This window comes from Sminthopsis crassicaudata, chromosome 1 (assembly GCF_048593235.1).
Source record: "Sminthopsis crassicaudata isolate SCR6 chromosome 1, ASM4859323v1, whole genome shotgun sequence".
Lineage (NCBI taxonomy): Eukaryota > Metazoa > Chordata > Mammalia > Dasyuromorphia > Dasyuridae > Sminthopsis > Sminthopsis crassicaudata.
The window spans coordinates 47278428-47298519 of record NC_133617.1 but is presented as its reverse complement, the minus strand read 5'-3'; the positions used below and the strand labels follow the sequence as shown (position 1 = coordinate 47298519).

The 20092-nt window shown below is 44.0% G+C and overlaps 2 protein-coding genes across 3 annotated transcripts in view; both read left to right on the top strand.

Moving 5' to 3' along the window:
- The first annotated feature begins 7777 nt into the window (after positions 1 to 7777).
- On the top strand, positions 7778 to 18097 carry ANGPTL4 (angiopoietin like 4). Its single transcript, XM_074301423.1, has 7 exons — positions 7778 to 8414; positions 8794 to 8904; positions 9086 to 9203; positions 11656 to 11769; positions 15356 to 15451; positions 15753 to 16028; positions 17247 to 18097. Exons 1-7 carry the CDS (start codon positions 7911 to 7913, stop codon positions 17423 to 17425), a joined length of 1398 nt encoding a protein of 465 aa, XP_074157524.1. The 5' UTR covers positions 7778 to 7910; the 3' UTR covers positions 17426 to 18097.
- A 1510-nt stretch (positions 18098 to 19607) lies between these two features.
- Positions 19608 to 20092, top strand: part of RAB11B (RAB11B, member RAS oncogene family) — a 35239-nt gene continuing 34754 nt past the window's right edge. The window contains exon 1 of one of the 2 annotated variants that reach the window (XM_074301380.1): positions 19608 to 19763. In XM_074301380.1, coding sequence (XP_074157481.1) covers positions 19724 to 19763 — 40 coding nt within the window. In that variant the 5' untranslated portion in view covers positions 19608 to 19723. The other variant, XM_074301390.1, reaches the window with a different exon arrangement.

The window sequence follows — 20092 nt, the reverse complement described above, 5'->3', positions numbered from 1 at the left end:
ATATAAGTGACTAGACAGAGATCCCTTAAGGAAAGTGAATTAATAGATTGCTCAAGGTCTCCCTCAAGTTCCAAAATGGAGGCTCCTTATTGCAAGGTCCCCTCCCTAATTCTAAATCTCATAACCATTTAATAGCATTGTTAGGGTAGGGGTGGGGGATGGAGCCAAGATAATGCAATAAAAGGCAGGCACTCTCCTAAGCTGTCCCCCCAACCATTCCAAATACCTTTAAATAATGACTCTAAATAAATCCTATAGTTTCAGAACTCACCAAAAAAAAAAAAAAAAAAAAATGGAATAAAACAAATTTCAGCCCAAAACAATTTAGAAGGTTAGGGGGAAAGGTCTGCCACAGTGGGTAAAAGTGGAGCACAGTCTAGCTCAACTCCAGCCCCTGGAAACCAGGAACAGGCTATGGGAGCCACTCAATCAGTAGTGGCAGTGGCAACTTCTGGAGCACTAACCCACAGACAATAAGGGGGTCAAAAAACTGGTCAGAAGGAGATTACAGCAATCTCTTTGCCAGAAATGAGGGGCAGAACTCTGTTGCTTGGCCCATACTCAGATTTGTGCAAAGTCCTGTGCAGCAGTCCCAAAGTGAGAAAGAGCTTGTAGCCACAGTAGAACATGGACCTTCCTCTTGATTCCAGGGCAAAAAAGTGTGCTTGTGCTCATTCACAGACCAGAACAAAAGCCAGGAAAGTAGTAAACATCTTTCCTTTAGATCATACCACCTTGGAAGAAATGAAAACTTACACATCCCTAGAAGTATCTTTGAAAACAGCTGAACAAAACCCCTAAAGCTTGGGAGTTTTGGAAGCAGAACCCTACTTTACCAAAAAAGTTAAAAGTCAAGTAATAGGCTGGGGAAAGGAGGAAACAACAGAAAAAAATTCTGACTATCGAAAGTTACTGTGGTGACAAGGAAGACCAAAACTATACTCAGAAAAACATAACATAGTCAAAGCTCCTACATGCAGAACCTCCAAAAAATATAATTGGTCACAGGCCATAGAAGAATTCAAAAAGGATTTTAAAAATCAGGTAAGAAAGGTAGAGGAAAAAAATTTAGAAGAATAATGAGAATGATGCAAGAAAATCATGGGGGGAAAGTCAAAAGCTTGGTAAAGGAAATACAAAGAATATTGAAGAAAATAGTACTTTAATAAACAGACTAGGCCAAATGGTAAAAGAGCTACAAAAAGTCAATGAATACAAGAATGCTTTAAGAAGTAGAATTGGCCAAATGGAAAGAGAGGCACAAAAATTCACTGAAGGAAAAAATCTCCTTAAAAAAGTAGAATTGTCCAAATGGAAAAGGAAGCATAAAAGCTCACTGAAGAAAATAATTTCTTTAAAAATAGAATTGAGCAAATATAAGCAAATGATTTTATGAGAAATTAGAAAACAAAACCAATAGAATGAAAAAATAGAAGGTCATGTGAAATATCTTATCGAAAAATCAACTGACCTGGAAAATAGATTCAGGAAAGTTAATTTAAAAATTATTTCACCACCTGAAAGACATGATCAAAAAAAAAAAAAAAAAAAGAGCCTAGATATTGTCTTTCAAGAAATTTTCAAGGAAAATTCCCCTGATATTCAAAAACCAGTGGGTAAAATAGAAAATGAAAGAATTCACTGACCATATTTTGAAAGAGATCCCCAAATGAAAACTCCTAGGAATATTATTGCCAAATTCCAGACTTCCTAGCTCAAGGAGAAAATATTGTAAACAGCCAGAAATAGTGAAGCTACAGTCAGAAAAACACAAGATTTTTTTTAGCTTTTTTATTTTCAAAACACATGCATAACTTTCAACATTCATCCCTGAAAAATTCCGTGTTCCAAACTTTTTCTCCCTCCCTTCCCTCACAGTAAGTAATACAACACATGTTAAACATGTGTAATACCTCCACAATTATCATGCTGCACAAGAAAAATCAGATCAAAAAGGAAAAAAAAATGAGAAAGAAAATAACAATAAAGAAGGTGAACATACTAGTTATAATTCACATTCAATCTCCACAGTCCTCTTTCTGGATGTAGATGGCTCTCTCTATCTCTCTATCACAAGTATATTGCAATTGGACTGAATCACCTCATTGGAAAATAGAAGATTTAACAGCTTCTACATTAAAGGATAAAAGAGCTTAGAATATAATATTCCAGGGAGCAATGGAGCTAGGATTACAACCAGGAATCACCTACCCACTAAAACTAAGTATAATGCTTCAAAGGGGGAAAAATGGATATTCTATGAAATAGAGAATTTTCAAGCATTCTTGATGAAAAGACCAAAACTGAATAGAAAATCTGACTTTCAAATGTAAGACTCAGTAGAAACTTAAAAAGATAAACAAGAAAAGGAAATGATAAGGGATTTAATAAGGTTAAACTGTTTTCATTCTTACACGGAAAGATGATACTTGTAATTCATAAGAACTTTCTCATTATTAAAGGTGTATTTATAGACCCAAAAACTCAGGTGTGAGTTGAATATGAAAGGATGCTACCTAAAAAAATAAAATTAAGGATGAGAGAGAAATGTACTAAGAAAAAAGGAAAGGGAGAAGTAGAATGGGATAAATTGTCTCATGTAAAAGATCAAGAAAAAGCTTTTATAATGGAGATTAGGGGGAATGAATGAACTTACTCTGATCAGAACTGGCTCAAAGAGAGAATAACATACATACTTAATTGGGAATAGAAATCTATCTTATTCTACAGGAAAGTATGAGGGTAAGGGGATAAGAGAAGAGGGGTGATGGTGATAAGGGAGGGCAGATTGGGGAAAGGAGTAATCAGAAGCAAAATTTTTTGAGGAGGGACAGAGTGAAAAGAGAATAGAATAAACAGCGGGGACAGTAAGATAGAGGATATAGGCAGCAATCGTGATCATAGAACAAAATTTGAAGTAAGTGTCTCTGATGAAGCCTTTATTTCTTAAATGTATAGAGAACTGAGTCTAATTTATAAAAATAAGAACTATTTCCCAATTGATAAATGATTAAAAGATATGAACACTATTCATATGAAGTAATCAAAGTTCTCTATAGTCATATGAAAAAATGTTCTAACTCACTAGTAATGGAGAAATGCAGGTTAAAACCATTCTGAGTACTGCCTCATTCTTATTAGATTGGCTAATAGGACAGAAAAGGGAAATGACAAATATTGGAGAGGATATGGGAAAAAATAAAACATGGATGTACTGTTTGTTGGTGGAATTGTGAACTGATCCAACCATTCTGTAGGGCAATTTGTAACTATGCCCAAAGGGCTATAAAACCATAAAGTTTGACTTAACAATACCATTACTAGATATGAATCCCAAAAGATTTTTTTAAAGGGGGGGGAAGGACTCACATTTAAAAAAATATTTATAGCAGCTCTTTTCTGATGGCAAAAAAATGGAAAGTAAGGGGATTCCTGTCAACTGGGGAAATTGAACTAATTGTCATATGAGATTATTATGGAATACTACTATACTATAAGAATTGATTAACAGGATGCTCTCTGGAAAACCTACAAATATTCACATGATACAATGTAAAATATATTATGTACAAAATAACAGCAAAATGGTAAGATGACCACCTGTGGGTGATTTGGCTACTCTTAGAAATACAATAATCCAAGATAACCATGAAGGATTTATTATGAAAAATACTATCCACACCAGAGTAAGAACTGTTGATGTCTGAATACAGATTGAAGCATATTTTTTTTACTTTATTTTTTCTCAATAGTATTTTATTTTTCCAAATACATGTAAAATAGTTTTCAACATTCATTCTTCTAAAATTTTGTATTCCAAATTTTTTTCCTTTCCTCTCCTTATTCCTCCTCCCTAAAGCAACAAACAAATGGATATAAAATAAATATATGCAATTCTTTTAAACATATTTCCATATTTCTCATGCTATGCAAGAAAAATCAGACCAAAAGAGGAAAAAAACACGAGAGGAAAGAACAAACAAAAAAGAGGTAAAAATACTATGCTTCAACCCACTTTCAGTCGCAATAGCTCTCTCTCTCTGGTTGCAGATAGCATTTTCCATCACAAGTCTATAAAATTGCTTGTATCACTTCGTTTTGAAAAAGGCCAAGTCTTTCACAGTTGATTATCACATAATTTGTACACAATATTCACTTGTTTCTGCTCATTTCACTCAGCAACAGTTCATATAAGTCTTTCCAGACTTTTCTGAAATTAGCTCACTCATCATTTTTATAGGACAATAATATGCCACTACATTTATATACCATAACTTATTCAGCCATTCCCCAATTGATGGGCATTTCTTTATTTTTTTTCTTGGGGTTTTTTGGTTGTTTTTTTTAGGGGGGTTGTTTTTTTTTTTTTTGTTTTGGTGATTGTAGTGTCTTATGTTTTTGGTTTTGATTTTTTTTTTTCACAGCATGTCCTAAAATGAAGAGGTGACCTTTCTCCTTGTCTTCTTATACCCTTGATTCTATCTGTTCCTGATTTTATTCTTCTACCCACCCCCCAAAAAAAATCTTGTATTTTTTTGAGATCTGTGATTTAATAGTATAGGAAGTTTCTAAACAGCAATTTTCCAATGCAAATTTACAAACACTTTATAACTTAGTCATAGAAAATTGCTTAAGGTAGTTTCCCAGGATTACAGAGGTAGGATATATCACAGACTTAAACCTAGGCCTTTCAGGTGATGAAAACGCCACTCATTATGATCACAATATATTTCATGTATATTTTTCATAGGTATTTATGAGTAACATTTTTTGCAAACTTTTTGAGGGCAGAGACTGATGTGTGTGTGTGTTCATGTGTGTCTGTCTTTGTATCCCCTGTGTCTCACACAATATTTTGCACACAGGGATTAATGAATGTTTGTTGGATTAATTCCTGGATCATGTAGCATTGGAGTTAGAATTTTGTTTGAATTTTATTAGTTTTTATTTGAAATTAGAAAGATAAGTAATGGTGACATTTTAGCAAATGACCACTCTTGAAATAAGACTAGAGTGACTGGAATGATCAGCCATGGTTAAGAAAAGTATAACCCAAATCTTCCATGGAGAAGAGGATGAGCAGTAGGAGAAAATTTGGCATGGTCTAGGATCAAAGTGGGAGGGGATTAAAGGGTTCCTTAAAGATGTAGGAAAGTAAGGGGTTATGGGCTGTTCTGCCTCAGAGTAGGAGCATACATTGGGGAAGCAGCAGAAGGGTAGCCAGAGGAAACCATGCAGAAAATCAAGGAAAGCCAGGACCTGGGGTGGAAGAAAAGGATGGAGAGGGATAAAGATCTTAGTATTCCTGAGTTGAATCTCATCAGATTCTATCTGTCTCCCTGTAGAAAGATTGCCTGACCCCAGATCCGGAGAAGAGGAGGCAGTGTCAGGGAGAGAATGCTTTGTTACCACACCATCATCTTTTTAAGGAAAAGAGATAAGACAGGAAGGCTCCCAGCCTTCTACTTTCTCTTTTTCTTTCAACATGTGGGAATCCACATCCTCAGTTTAGAATTTCTCCTCCCTCTGAATAAGCAGCTTCTTCTGCTCTGGTGCTCTCTATATCCTAAATCAAATTTTTCATCTGTACAAAGAATAGTTGAATGTACTCTGATCTGTGACCCTCCAATCCATCTCCCATCTTCACATTCTCCTTTCCTGGTATTATCTCCTTATCCCCTCCCCAACATCTTCCTCTCAGTTCTGTGAAGTTGCTATGAAGTTGAACTTTCACCAGCTGCTGGGAAGATGTGGGTGAGAAAGAAGACAAGGCCAAAAGCTGTGGCTGTTGGCACCCTGCCTTCTCCTCTGGCCCCAGTGCCAGGCCAGGCCAGGCCTTCCCCTTGGCCCAGACTCAGGACAAGGAGGACAACAGAATGTCATTGGAAAAACATGTGGGAGGGAATCCAATGTCCTCCCTCATCCCAAAACAAATGAGGTCATTGTGTCACAGCACTCAGGAACAGAGAAGTAGGCAAAGCCCTGGTGCCTCCTAAGGTTGGGCACAAAGTCGAGGAGGGAGCAGAATGTCAGGAGGGCACAACCCTGGGACCTCTAAGACAGGAGCCCAAAGCTGAGGGGGGGGGGCAATCAAGGTGAGTAGACACCACCTAGATTGTGGTGGACCCTAGCACCAAACCAGTGGACAGAGCAACATGTGAGTGGAGATTCTAGTTTAGATTTATGGGTGAAGCATTTACTGAGGCTGTCCCAGGAGATGGAGGCTAGCAGAGGAGAGAAAGTAACAGAACTCCACCTACCTACTCTCTTTTGAAACTTGGGCCATTTTCTGAGCCTTTCCCAGAAAGACTTGAGCATGACTTTGGGGTATTCTAGATATGCTTTATGATTTCCCCATTTCCCAGAGAATTTGGATTAGATGTGCCTTGCTTCGACCTACTCCCCTCTTACTATGGGCCACTCAGGCCCAGATACTTACTTATCCTTGATAAAGTCATTGTTTAAGCATCTCTTTTCAGTCAATCTGCCTTTTCAGATCTTTGCTGAGCTTACTGCTTTTTCTTTCTATTCTTTTCCAGGAGATTCACACTCCAAATCTTTTCATCTGTGCCCATCTATGGAGGAAGTCTTGGGTTTAGAGACCTGCCATCCAATTCCATCTCTGAATAACTCCCTTTCATTGAAGATGAAACACATCCCTTTCTCGGGACCTCAGTTTCACTCTCTGCAAAAGAGGCTCAGCCTGGTACCTATCAAGTGATTGATTGTTAATAGAGTCCAGGAGGCCCTAGCTTTGGCTCTGGCTACTGACTACCAGATACCAAGAGGGAAAGTCTGGCACCTGATTTTCTCATCTATAAAGTGAGGGTTCACAATATTGCCTCAAAGAATGATGGTTTTGTAAGCGGTAAAGAGCTGTGCCCATTTTATGTGCACAGTTTATTGTTCTTTTCTATAGTGGACTTGGGGTTAGAATACCTAGCACTGGCTCTGCCATTTACTAATTGTGTGTTCCTGAGCAAGTTATCTCCCTCTAACTTCGATTTAACTACAAAAATGGGATCAACAATACTAGTGCTGCAACATTTCAGGGCCTTCTCTAAATATTACAGAAATGAAGTTTATTATTTTTAGAGGCAGCAATATGTGCCGTTCTTTACATGTTCTGCACACAGTAGGCCTCTTTCTTAAGCTTAATCGAATTAAATCAAGCCCAAACGTTGACCTTTGGTTCTGGTACAGGGTCTGGGGCACGTAGGCTAGAGCTGAGTCAGCCCCAGCTCCAGCCCCTCTGGTCCTTCCCCCAAACTTCCCGAGTCAGCTGCTCCCAAGTTACAGCTTTGGGGATGGGGGTAGTCCCTCCCTGTGGCTGACGTAAGGCTTAGACAGCAGTGACCTTTCCCCCACTTCGCTGGGCTGCCAGGACTGCACATCTGCCTCCCAAGCTAGAAGGAAGGAGCCAGCCCAGGTGGGGGGTGGGGGGAGGGAAAAGAGCTCTGGTATTTGAGTCCCTGGGCCTGGAGGAAGAGGCCAATGCCAAGCATCTCCACCCTGGGGGAGGCACTTTTTCCGAGGGGTGGAGGAACATTAGCCTCCTGGTTCCTTCCTAGGAGGTCTGGGGTATAGCCAGGAGTCCCCGCATCTCAGCTAAGGGGAGGAGCTGCGAATCCCTCGCAATCTCCAAGAAGAGGGAGGGTATTGGGGGAGGGGAACTTCGGCCCGGTCCCTTTGAAGCTGGGAACCTGAGCCCCGCCCCGCTCCAGGACACACCCCCCATCCCCTAGGGCCGGGCTGCAGCTCATAAAAATGGGGCTCCTCCAGTGAGTGGACAGCAGCTGTACCGGACGGGACCTGGGCGCACCTGAGAGTAAAGAGAGTGGGATCCCGAGTCCTCCATCCCAGCTACATCCCAGGTCGCCTCTCGGATCCCAGCACCCGTTACTAGAAAGATGCGCTGTGCCCCAAGTACCGGAGCTGCGCTGGTGCTCTGTGCCGCCACGGCGGGGCTGCTGGGCGCAGCCGCTGCCAGCCGCAGCGAAGTCCGCCCCGGGCCCCCCGAGCTCCGAGTGCCCCCCGCCGGGCCCGAGGCCAAGTATGCCTCGTGGGACGAGGTGAACGTGATCGCTCACGGTCTCCTGCAGCTCGGACACGGGCTTCGGGAGCACGTGGAGCGGACGCAGGGCCAGGTGAACGACATCTACCGCCGGCTCCAAGCCCGGGATCCCGCCTGCGACGACCCTCTGCGCCGTGCCCGTCACAGCCCCGAGGGCAGCCAGCCGCAGAGCCCCGAAGGGAGCCGGGCGAACTCGGCCGCGGAAGGCGCAGACAGCCCCTTGGAGCCGAAAGACGCAGCCCGACCGAAGAGCGAGCTCCGGCCGCTGGAAACGAATGATGACCAGGCTGTGGAGACCGGCGCTGGGGGGGCCGCCTGGAGAGCGGTGCGCAACCTGCAGGTAAGAGCGGCTCCGTCCGCCTTCTCACCGGGCTTTCCTTCCGAGGCTGCTGGAGCTTCCTTAGACATCCCCCACGGCCCCCTCGGCGCTTTATTTTAGCCCGCTTGTGGTCTTCCCCTAGACTTTCAGGTCGAGCTCTCTACCACTTCCCCTCAGATTCCCCTCTTTTACTCCTTCCACACCTTCACCGGCTCCTCCAATCTGCTCCGGCCCTTCGCGGTCAGGTTGCTCCCCTAGAGATCCTTCCGCTCTGCCCCTTCAGTCCTCCCGGCCAGGGGTCCCGTTTGCCCTCAAGGCACAAGAGAGATTCCCTTGGTCATGATCCAAGCTCCCTTCAGCTGACCCCATGAATCTATCTCCTTTTCTTTCATGACCCCAGACCCAGCTTCGAGCTCAGAACAGCAGAATTGAGGAACTGTTTCAGAAAGTGGCCCAGCAACAGCAGCACCTGGAAAAGCAGAACCTGAAGATTCAAACGCTGCAGAGCAAGGTAGGCTCCTGAGCAGACTAGAACCCGAGGCAGGGTTCTTGGGGGTAAAGACAACCTGAAAAAGCTTTTTACTTTGAGAAGTGTGATTTCTCGCACGGGGCTCTGCGCCCACCTTCACTGGCCTTCAACCATTTCTTCTCATCCCAGACTTACTTGTTAACCTCTTTTCTTCTGTCTGCAGCTCCAGGGCCTGACTCCTTTGCAGCTGGGACAGATACCACTAAGGCCTATGGGAAAGAAGAATACCCAGAAAATGGCCCGACACATTCGTCCTGTCCCCAAAAGCAGTGACAAGCCTAGTAAGTCCCGGATCTCGTTAGACTCCCAGCTCCTCCACCTCCTCTGCCGGGCTCAGCTTTTCCCTTCACACACACATATTCCTCTCCTCCCTGAAGATGGCTTTTCAATTTGCACTGGTTAGGAAGAAATACCAGAATTTGGGCGACAAAACAGAAAGGTGATTGGCTCAGTCAATAAATAGGACGCAGCCAGGACTCTGAAATGGGTTTAGTTAGAGCTACCCCACCAAAGGTGAAAGCAGAGAGGATCGAGAGGTGTCCCTATCTTTAAGGACATTTAAGCTTCTGGACTTACCTTTAGCCAGTTCTGGAGTCCCCTTGTGGGGAAGACATCCACCTGCCCTGCTACCTAGTATCTGCAGGATATCCTCATTGAAAATAATTCTAGATACTTCTCTTGCCTAGTCCTACCCCACCTAAACAGCTGCTCCCAGTCCTTTCCTCTAATCAAGGAGAAAAACTAAGGCAGCTTTCTGTTCTGCCTTTCTTCTAATAAAGTATACTTAGTCCCAGTAGGAACTCTACATCTCTTTATTTCCATTTACCTAGTTTTTACTGAGGGTCCATTGTGTGTCCAGGGTCATGCCTTGAGAGGAAAAAAAGGCTTATTTTTCTCCCCTGAGTGTCTTTTCAAGCAGCAATGCATACAGAACAGGCAGGGAATGATTCCAACCTCATAGACTTTTGTTGAATGCAAATTGAGAAGTGATCAGTAAACTGGTTAGGGCTTTTTGGATGAGGTCTTCAAGTGATTAATGGGAAGAAATACCACAGCCCGGCTGGAGTAGAAAAGTGTTGCAGAGGGGAATATCGGGGAGAAGGTTCAGGGAGACCTGTTGAAGGTCAGGCTAAGTTCAAATTTGATCTAGAAGGCAGTGGGGTACCACTGTAGGTTTTAAGTGATATGATCACATCCTAGGAAGATTAGTCCAACATGAGCTCCTAGGATAGAGACATAAGGTAAAAGGGAGGGGGTGATAGAAACTTCCTCAGGGCCCAAAGTCTTAGAGCTATCTGTCACAAATGCCATCTTGCTCCTTTAATACAATTATCCTGTATCTCACACATATATGATATGCATGTATTTTAAAGCTGATTTCCAACTGGAAGAAAAGTTGCCTCTCTCCCTTCACTTATCCTGAAGCAATTCTTCGTGTCTTCCTACTGTTCTGGTTGTCACCTGTGGGTTTCCCCTATCCTGGTCCACCAAGGCTGCCAGTGGACCAAGGAGGCAGATAGATCTAAATCACTATTCCCAGGGTCTCAGGCTTCTCCTGCCCCAAGATTTTCCTTGGCTGGGAGAACTGAGTGGCCCCTACCTACTCTGGAGAGAGTTCCTGGGAAGAATCTATTAGTCAAAGCTAGGGATGGAGGAAGGGGTGGCTCTCTTAAGGAGAACTGAGTAGCCTGGGCTAGTTAAGCTAGGGAATAGGAGAAGGAGGAATGGGGAGGGGGGCAGGAGAGAGGGAAACTGGGAGAGCCTGGGGAGACAGGGTCCTGTTTCGACTAGAGTGGGCGCCAAGTAGGGGAAAGTTCAGAACTTGTTGGAGACAAACATTCTGGTTGTAATCAAGGCCAGATTGGGAGTTTGGCTGTGAGCCACAAGGATTGGAAGAGAGGAAAGTAGGGGAAAGGGGAACCGCCAGGAAATCCTTCTATCACTCTTTCCTAAACACTCTTCCTCCCCCTCTAGACACTGTCCTTCAATAACTTCAGTCCTTCCAGTCCCATCCCCCTCCTGACCTTTCCCCTACTCCCTGGGCCTGCCAGATTCTGTCTTCCCTTCTAAAATTCCCTAGCTACCCTTACCCTATTGGGGTCCTACTGAGATATATGGGGGAGAAAATAAGCTCCAACCCCAGAAGAGGGGTCTGGAGGGTTTCAGTAAGGTCACTTCTACCCTTAGCAAGGTAAGGGTATCCATAGGGCCCCTGGTCCAGGATAGTCCAAGAAAAATCATAAAGTTGGCCAAGTTTGTCTTTACACCCACCTGCGGACAGACATCACACACTTCAGGCCCTGGGGCCCCCATGTTCTCTCTCCCACAGTAAATCCTCCTGTCTGGAAAGTCTCTGATATGAATCACTCCTTAGTTGGGCAAATGGGCCCTAGGAAAGGAAAAAAAAATCTCTGATCCTGCCCTTCTGCACATATCCTCAGACAAAGAATATGTGTGTATTTGGCTGAAGAGGAGGGAGAGAGGAGGCAAGGCAGAGATCCATGGCTTATTGCCCTCAGCTTAGTCAAGTGGGAAGACCTAATTATAACCCAGGAAAGAAGTCATTCTTTAGAGTTTGGGAATTAACCCCTAACCTATCCCCCTTTGGTGGGGGGAGGAATATACATATATGTGTGTGTGTATAAAGTTCCTCTGCAATATGCCTGATTGCCTAGGGAGTAGATTGAGGACCACCTGCAGTCCTTTGCTCTCATGTCCATCTCTCTTTTACAGAGCTGCCCCAGGATTGCCATCAACTCTTTCTGGGTGGAGAACGCCAGAGTGGACTCTTCCAAATTCAGCCTCAAGGCTCCTTACCTTTCCTGGTGAACTGCAAGATGACTCCAGGTATGATGGTGGGTCTATTGGAGGGGGCTGGGCAGTCACTCAACAAGCATTTTAAGGGTTTTATTCTGTGCCTGGTATTGTACTTGGAGCTGAAGATACTTGGTTAGGGAAAAATGTGGTCCTAGCCCTCAAGGAGCTCACATTCTAAGGCCCCTTGGGAGAATAGATCTAACTTTCCCTCAGCCTTCTGTGTTCTCCTTGGCCAAGTAAATTCTGTTGTCCCTATGACTTCCTTTTTAAGCTCATTGAAATGTTACCATGGAAGGGAATAAAAGAGTATTATCCCCGTAGCCCGATTTAAAAGTAGTCAAGAAGATTTTAAGGTGGCAATCAGCTAGCTTGAGGGATTTCAGAAACTGACTCCTTTCCCATTGCTTAACTCTCTAAGGCATGTGTAAGAGAACCCTACGCTCCATCTGCTAAACTCCATTTCTGTGGTTTATATTGTCTAACAGAGCTAGAAAGTCTCAGCTTCCACAATAAATATACTTTAGAGGAGATGGCAAGTCTTTGAGGCTGTACATTCTTTGAATCCATTCTGCTATATCTCTCTCAGTTAATCTGTAATTTATTAAGCACCTACTACAGTACACATAGTAAGCGCCTACTATGTGTACTATACCTGTGCTAAATGCTAGGGATATAAAGCCTAAAAGGAGTTTGGATTTTAATGAGAAAGACAGTGCGCTCAAATACATACACACACACACACACACACACACACACACACACACACACACGGAGGGAGGGAGGGAGGGACAGGGAGAAAGCAGGGTCAAATATGATAACAAATATACCCAAAGTAACTACAAGGGAAAAAAACATAAAACATAAACTTCTAAAGAGGATCAGGAAAAGCCTTCAGAAGGTTTTTTGTTTGTTTGTTTTGTTTTTTCATTCTCTACTTTAAGACCAAGTAAAAGCATTTTCATATAAGAGTGTTTTACAGAGGAGGATAGAAAAGGAGTATTGGACATGGTACTGTGAATCTCCATTTTTGTACAGTTTGCTTTTAAGTATATAACAAATTCAACATATAATTTCAAAGTCCTGTTAGTCTGTGTTTCCTTCTGGCCTTTTTCTGATCATCTTTTCTTTCTTTTTTCTTTTCTTTTTTGGAGACAATTTGGGTTAAGCGACTTACCTAGCTTATACAGCTAGTCCTTGTCTGAGGTCAGATTTAACTCAGATCCTCCTAATTCCACAGTCAGTAATCTATCCACTATAACTACCACCTAGCTGCCCCTGTTCAGTTTTTAAATGTTTCAGTGACCCTTTTCTTTCTTTTGGGTATCAGCCTTAACTCACTTTTTTTTTTCTGTCTTTTTCACTCCTTTCTCTTCTCCTCTCCTTTCTTATTTCTCTCCCAAATTGGGTTGGGGGGGGGAATTATGTCCCCACCTTGTTTCATCTCTGATAGTTATAATCCTCTATCTCACCTTCTTTTTGTGCCAGACTCCCTCAAGAGGACCATCTAAAATAGGTATCTTCACTTCCTTTCCTTCCCTTAATTCTTTGTAGTCTGTCTTCTGATCATTCGCCTGAAACTACTCTCTCTAAAGTTAATAATGTTAGCTACTAATTACTAAGTCACTAACCTCTTAATTGCCAAGTCTAATATACTTTTCTCAATCTTCATCCTTCTTGACTTCTCTCCAGCTTCAACACTGTCCATCAGCCTCTTCTTGAAGATCCTCTCTCTCCAAGTTCTCATGATGCTATTCTCTTCTGATCTTACTGATTACTCCTATTTGGTCTCCTTTGTAGGATATTCATCTTAGCTACTCCCACTAATTGAAAGAGACTCTATCAAAGGCTCTATCATGAGTCCCTTTCTTTTTTTTCTCTCTATATTATTTCATTTGATGAGCTTAGCAGTTCCTATGTTACAATCATTATCTCTTTGGAGATGATTCTTAAAAATATATATTTTTCTGGTCCTAATCTCTATTAGCTATCTTGAGCTATATGCGCTATAGATTTCTTAAAACTTATTTCAAAAATTAAATTCAATTATCTTTTCTCCCAAAGCCTTCCATCTTCCAAACTTCCCTATAACTGTAGAATACCACCATCCTCCCAGTCACTCGGGTTCACTACCCTAGTATCATCCTTGACTCCTCTCTCACCTCTCATCTCCAATATGTCATCCAAATCCTTTGTTTCTACTTTGACTACACCTCTCAAATCTATCTCCCTCTCTCCTGTGATATCATTCTGGTACAGACTTTTCTCGCCTCACACCTGGTCTACAGCCTTCTGTTTGGTCTCCTTCCCACCCTCCATCTCTAGTCATCTTCCACTAAGCTATCAAATTGATTTTCCTTAAAATATGGGCTTGACTATATCACCACCCCTTCTAATCAATAAATTCAAGGTTCCCTATCACCAGGATCAAATATAAAAATCTCTGTTGGACTTGGAAAGCCCTTTATAGTGGCCCTCTCTATCTTTTCATAACTTCTTAACATTTAATCCTTTCCACTGATCTGCAATCCATGACACTGGCTTCTTTGCTATTCTTCCCACTTGCCAGTCTATTGTCTGATTTCAGATGTTTTCGTTAGCTGTCTTCCATCCTGAAACATTTTACTTGTCTTTATCTCTTTGCTTCCTGGCTTCTTTCAAGTTTTAGCTAAAATTCTTTTCTGCAAAAAGATTTTCCCTAGTCCTCTTTAATCTTAGTGCTTTCCTTTTAATACTACTCCTCCAGTTTATCCTCTATATTTGTACATAGTTACCTGCATGTGCTCTCCCTCCTTAGACTTTGAGGTCCTGGAGAGAAGGGACTGACCTTTACCTCTCTTTACGGTCTTCAGCACTTTGCACTGTGCCTAACACATGATAGGCAGTTAATAAATAGAAGTTGACTGCCTGATAGTAGCATATTTGAAGTTCATCAAAACAAATTCCCACATTGGCTATGTCCAGTTCTGCACCGTGAGTCATTCACCTATCATAAAATAGGTAGCCTGGGAAGCCAGGGATTCTAAGAGTCAGATGAGATGAGAGAGATGGAGTGCCATATGTAAGGGGCAGCAAATAGACCAGTATATGCCTTTACCATAGAGAGTGAATGAGAGAGTAATCTGTAAGAAGAATGGAAAGATAGAAGGCCAGGTCGTGATGAGTTCCTTGTGTCAGATAAAGGAGTTTTTAATTTATTTGAGGTCATAGAGAATCCCTGGAGTTAAGTATAAGAGGAATGATAGAGTGAAATTTATGGCTTGGAAAAATCTCTTTGACAGTTAAGTGTAATAAGCCTTGAAAACTATAAACTGTATAAGATTTCATGGTTGAGTAGGAAAAATCCAAGATTTTAAATTGGAAGACAGGGTTGGATCTGGCGCTGCTACTTATTCTTCAGGTGACCTTGCCAATCACTCACTATCCCTGGGCCTTACTTCTCCTCCCCGGCAGAAGGAAGAGGTTGAGCCTAATCTCTAAGGTGCTTTTTAACCCCGAATCCTATGACCTTACGGCTTCTGATGGAAGCCTTCTGGAAGTATTGGATTTCTCAGGCCATCTGTGGTGTTTGTTCTTTGCTATATAGGGGAATCCTAATAATCAGATTTTCTTTTGGCAGAGGGTGGCTGGACAGTGATTCAGAGACGCCTGAATGGCTCAGTGGACTTTAACCAGCCTTGGGAGGCCTACAAGTCAGGCTTTGGAGACCCTAATGGTAGGTATTTCCAGGGGACAGATTGATAACCAAGGGAACAAACTACCAAATTGAGGAGTGAGATAGGGAATCTATAAAACCAGAAAGGATCAGGCAAACACTCAATGATAGGCTAGACCTTTTTTGAGGGGGTTCAAGAAGCCTCTTGGCGTTTTTTTTCTTTTCCCTACACATTTCTCCACCTTCTCCTCATATATGCTGGGTCTGATAAGACTGCAGAGCCAAGGAGCTCGCTGTACCAGGGAGAATGGGCATTCTCTGGTTATTTGTCCCCATGCTGACTGGTTGTTTCTGAATTCAGGGGAATTTTGGCTGGGTCTGGAGAAGGTTCATCATATCACTGGAGACCGAGGAAGTCGTCTTGCTGTGCAGCTGTTAGACTGGGAGGGCAATGCCCAGTCTGTCCAGATCCCTTTCCACTTGGGAGGAGAGGATACAGCCTATAGCTTGAAGCTCACAGGGCCAGTTGCTGGAGAGCTGGGTCCAGCCACAGAAGATGGACTATCTTTACCCTTCTCTACTTGGGACCGTGATCATGACCTCAGGACAGACCTGAACTGTGCCAAGAACCTCTCTGGTAAGCAGAAAATCTCCAAATTAACCCTAATTTCAATCTCAATTCTCTTCCTTACTCCAAACTTATTTTCCAAACACAGCCTTAAATAACTTTTATAATAAAGCATCCCTGGCTCTCAGTTGCAAAGTTAGGTACTCAATCAATGCTTGAATTAATGATACTATTTGTTGCCCTATCTACAAGTTCCCAATTCTTATCCATGCTCAAAAAAAGCCTATATTTAAGCTTCATTTAGGGTTCATTCTAATCTTAAACAAAATTCCATATCTAGCTTTAATACTTTTTCTCCTTTCTTAAAAGCCATAAAACCATACTCAGTCCCCAACTATTAATAAATCCCTAACCCTACAGAGCTTCAAACCCATTTCTGATCTCCTATCTATAATCAAACTCCACACCAGTGTGTGTGTGTGTGAGTGTGTGTGTGTAAGAGTCTAGTGGTCACTGTGATATTGACAATGGAAAGAGCACTAGGTTTGAAGTCAGAGGACCTAAGTTCAAATCTTGCCTCTTCCCTCTTAACTTTCTATGTAACTTTGGGAAAACCACCTAATCTCTCTGGACCCCCATTTCCTCACCTGTCAAACTAGACTGGAGATGAGCCCATGGGCTGTGTAAGGCCCACAGAATCATCTGGTCTGCCCCTGCCAACGGGAGGCAGGTTTTGATGAGCTGAAAGCCAGGTGTGACCACTTCCCATTGTGGCCTGATGTTTTCAACGGATAATTTGTATGGCCCGCAACTGATGTTATAAACATCCAATGACCCTGGGTAGGAGGGCTTGAGCTAGATGCTCCCCAATTTTAGCTTTAAACCTATCATCTACTCCAACCTTCACCATTTTACTGTTGAAGAAATGGGCTTAGCTGAGGCTAAGGGACTTTGTAGGTCATGCAGATGATAAGGAGCACAGCCAGGATTTGAATGCTCTGGATCTGGCATTCTTCCTGCTAGTCCACGGCTCATTTTTTGGATGATGATATTGAGAGAGACCGTCTCATGGTCACCCAGAGAACAGGGCACAGAGCCCATGCTTGGCTCCTGACTTCCAGCCTGGTGCTTGTTGAGTCAGTCTTTTCCCCTCATTTTACCCCATGCAGCCTGTTGCCTTGAGCTTAACTCCAACCCCTCGGCCCTTCACCTAGGCCTCTACAGTAGATCTGGGCCCTTGCCCTCCCCCCACCATTCCTGACTCTGCTCTCCTGTTTTTGTTCTCAGGGGGCTGGTGGTTCAGTACTTGTGGCCACTCCAACCTCAATGGGAAGTATTTTCACTCCCTTCCCCGGCAGCGGCACCAGAGGAAGCAGGGCATCTTCTGGAAAACTTGGCGGGGACGCTACTACCCCCTGCAGGCCACCACCATGCTGATCCAGCCCACAGAGGTTGCCATGTCTTAGCCTTTTTGCAGGAGCGTTGCCGGGCTAACAGAGAAGAGCCAGAGTTCAATGGGCCAAAGACACGATATAAATGCAAAAAGAACTCTCTCCCTCCCTTTTCCCGACATCCATGATGACGATAGGACATGAGCCTGGGCCTGCTCAGGACTCTGAGAGAGGAATAAGAGAGGATGCAGGCCCAGACTTGGACTCCAGGCCTTCCCTCTTGAAGAGACTGATGAGTCCTTTCTTCCCCTTCTTTAATCTATTGCCCTCTTGTGGGTAAACCTATGGTTACCAGTGGTACTAATGAGCAGGGGCTTTCCCTCTGCTCATCCATCCTGTTACATGCACAAGGGAAAGAAGGGGCCGGGTCGTCTGACTTTGGGGCGGGGAGGGGGGGGGCGCGGGGGAAGAAGCCCAGGTTCTGGGCTTATGGCTGACCAGGAGTCTGGCTTAAATGTCTTCAGTCATATTGACTGGACCGGGATAATGGGACCAAAAGCTGGGGGATCTAGGAGAGTGACCTCAGAATGTCCCTATTTCAAAGCCCAGCCCTGGGGCCTGTCAAGGGGACAGGGTAATTTGTAAATAACGGCCTTGTAAAAAGATTTATATCTCTTGGGTTGTGGGGTCTGGCTGGGATTCAGGCCCCTTCAGATTGTTTGTAATAAAAAGAAGGAAAGAACCTCAGGATTGAGAAATCTGTCAATTCATCCCAAATAGGAATCAGTAATGCAATCAGTCTCCGGAAGTGTTCACCCAATTTAGGGAGGAAGAATTCACCATTTCATTTTAAAGGGACCTCTTTTTGCACAGTTTTCCTAGTGAGGAGGTTCTTTATATCAACTAACATAATAATATACTGATATAATATACTGAAATTTACCTAGGTTCTTTATATCAACTAACATAATAATATACTGATGTAATATAAAAAATCTAGGTAAATTTCAGTATATTAGATCAGTATATTATGTTAGTTGATATAAAAAATCTAGGTAAATTTCAGTATATCAACTAACATAATATACTGATATAATATACTGAAATTTACCTAGGTTTTTTATATCAACTAACATAAGAATATACTGAAATTTACCTCCTGTGAAAAGCCATGCAGAACAATGTTTTCCACATCGAGGTCCTTCAAGTATGTCTTTGCTTTTCATCCCACCCCTCCCACACCCAGATCTTTCCAATCAAAATGTCCCCGGTCTTTTATCCAGTCCTTACATAGCTTGACTTTTGGAATCCATTTGTCTTGTACTTTTTGGATACATTTCAGGCTTTGAGAAATCAATCAGCCAGGAGTAATAACGTGCAAGAAGCATGCTAGGTCTTATTTGCGAATACTCACTACACTATGCAGACCAACAACTGAAAGAGAAGCAGCGGAGGAGTGGGATGAGAGGTGACAGTAGGAGGGGGTGAGCAAGCAGGTATGGGATGGTCAGCTTTGTGGTGGCCGGAAGAAGTGGGGTTTCTGGGGTGACGGTCAGCCGCAGGGTGAATGGGATTCTGGAATGGTGAGGTGGGAAAAGATGAACAAAAGATCTCTGGGGTTTTGGACAAGATTATTGGCGGATTTCGGGGTGACCAATGACGTTCGGGAGCGCAGTGATCTATAAGGGTGTGTATAAATGGTCTATGAAGGGATCATCAGTATGATGGCTACTGGAGCTCTGAGGTGACAGTCTGGGTGATGGGTGGTCTCTGAGGGAATGGGCAGCATCATATGGTCACAGCGACTCAGAGGTGGGGGCGATCTGCAATAAGGGGTACTCGTTAGGTCAGTTCTTTTTGTATTCCTGAATTTGTGACGTCCGAGTATTCCGAGAGGAAGGACAAGTGCCTTGTGCGTGACGTCACAGCGACGTTAACCCTTCTCAGTTCTCAAGCCTAATAGGTCATTTCCCGTTTCCAGGTTCCATTCCCAGACTTCCCCGGTGGCCTACGCCCCTTTCCTCCAGTAAACCTTCCACTTTCCTGCTTTTCATTGGCTTAGAGAACCATCAATTTCTTTCCGTTCCTTGATTCAGCCAGCCTATCTCCTATAGGTTGACGTTGCTGTCACTTTGGGAAGTCCCTCCTCTCCCTTTCCGTTGCTTTCTGGTCCCCGGTAGGTGGAAGCAGTAGGTTGGGCCCATACTGGACGCTAATTCTGATAGGCTAACCAAGGTGTCAGTCGCGCCTTCGCCCCGCGGCCGATAGGCCGGCAGAACTGTCGTTCGGCGGCCGGCCGGGCTCCGCCCCCCAGTCGGGTGTTTGTGGTGGGGCTGCGGAGACGGGCCGGATCCCGCCGGAAGAGCCGAAACAATGGGGACCCGGGACGACGAGTACGACTACCTGTTCAAAGGTGCCCAGGGCTGAGGCGGGGAGGCATGAGTGGAAGGGCGGGCCCTTCGGGAAGAGCGGCCCCGGCGCCGCCCGGTGCCTCAGCCTCGCTGTCGCGCTGGGCCCGGCTGGAAAGAGATTTCAACGGGCCCTGGCGGGGGCGGCGGAACCTAAACTGAGGCCTGGACCGGGGCCGAGGCTGAAGCCGAAGGGGAGCTGACACGGGGTGCGGGGCCCAGCGGGGGCAGCTGCGCAGAGCCCTTGGTGTTACCGAGCCAGGGGGTGCGGGGCTCCGGCTGGAAGGTGGAGGAGGGGTTGACTGCGCTTATTGGGGAGGGGGCTGGTGCCTCC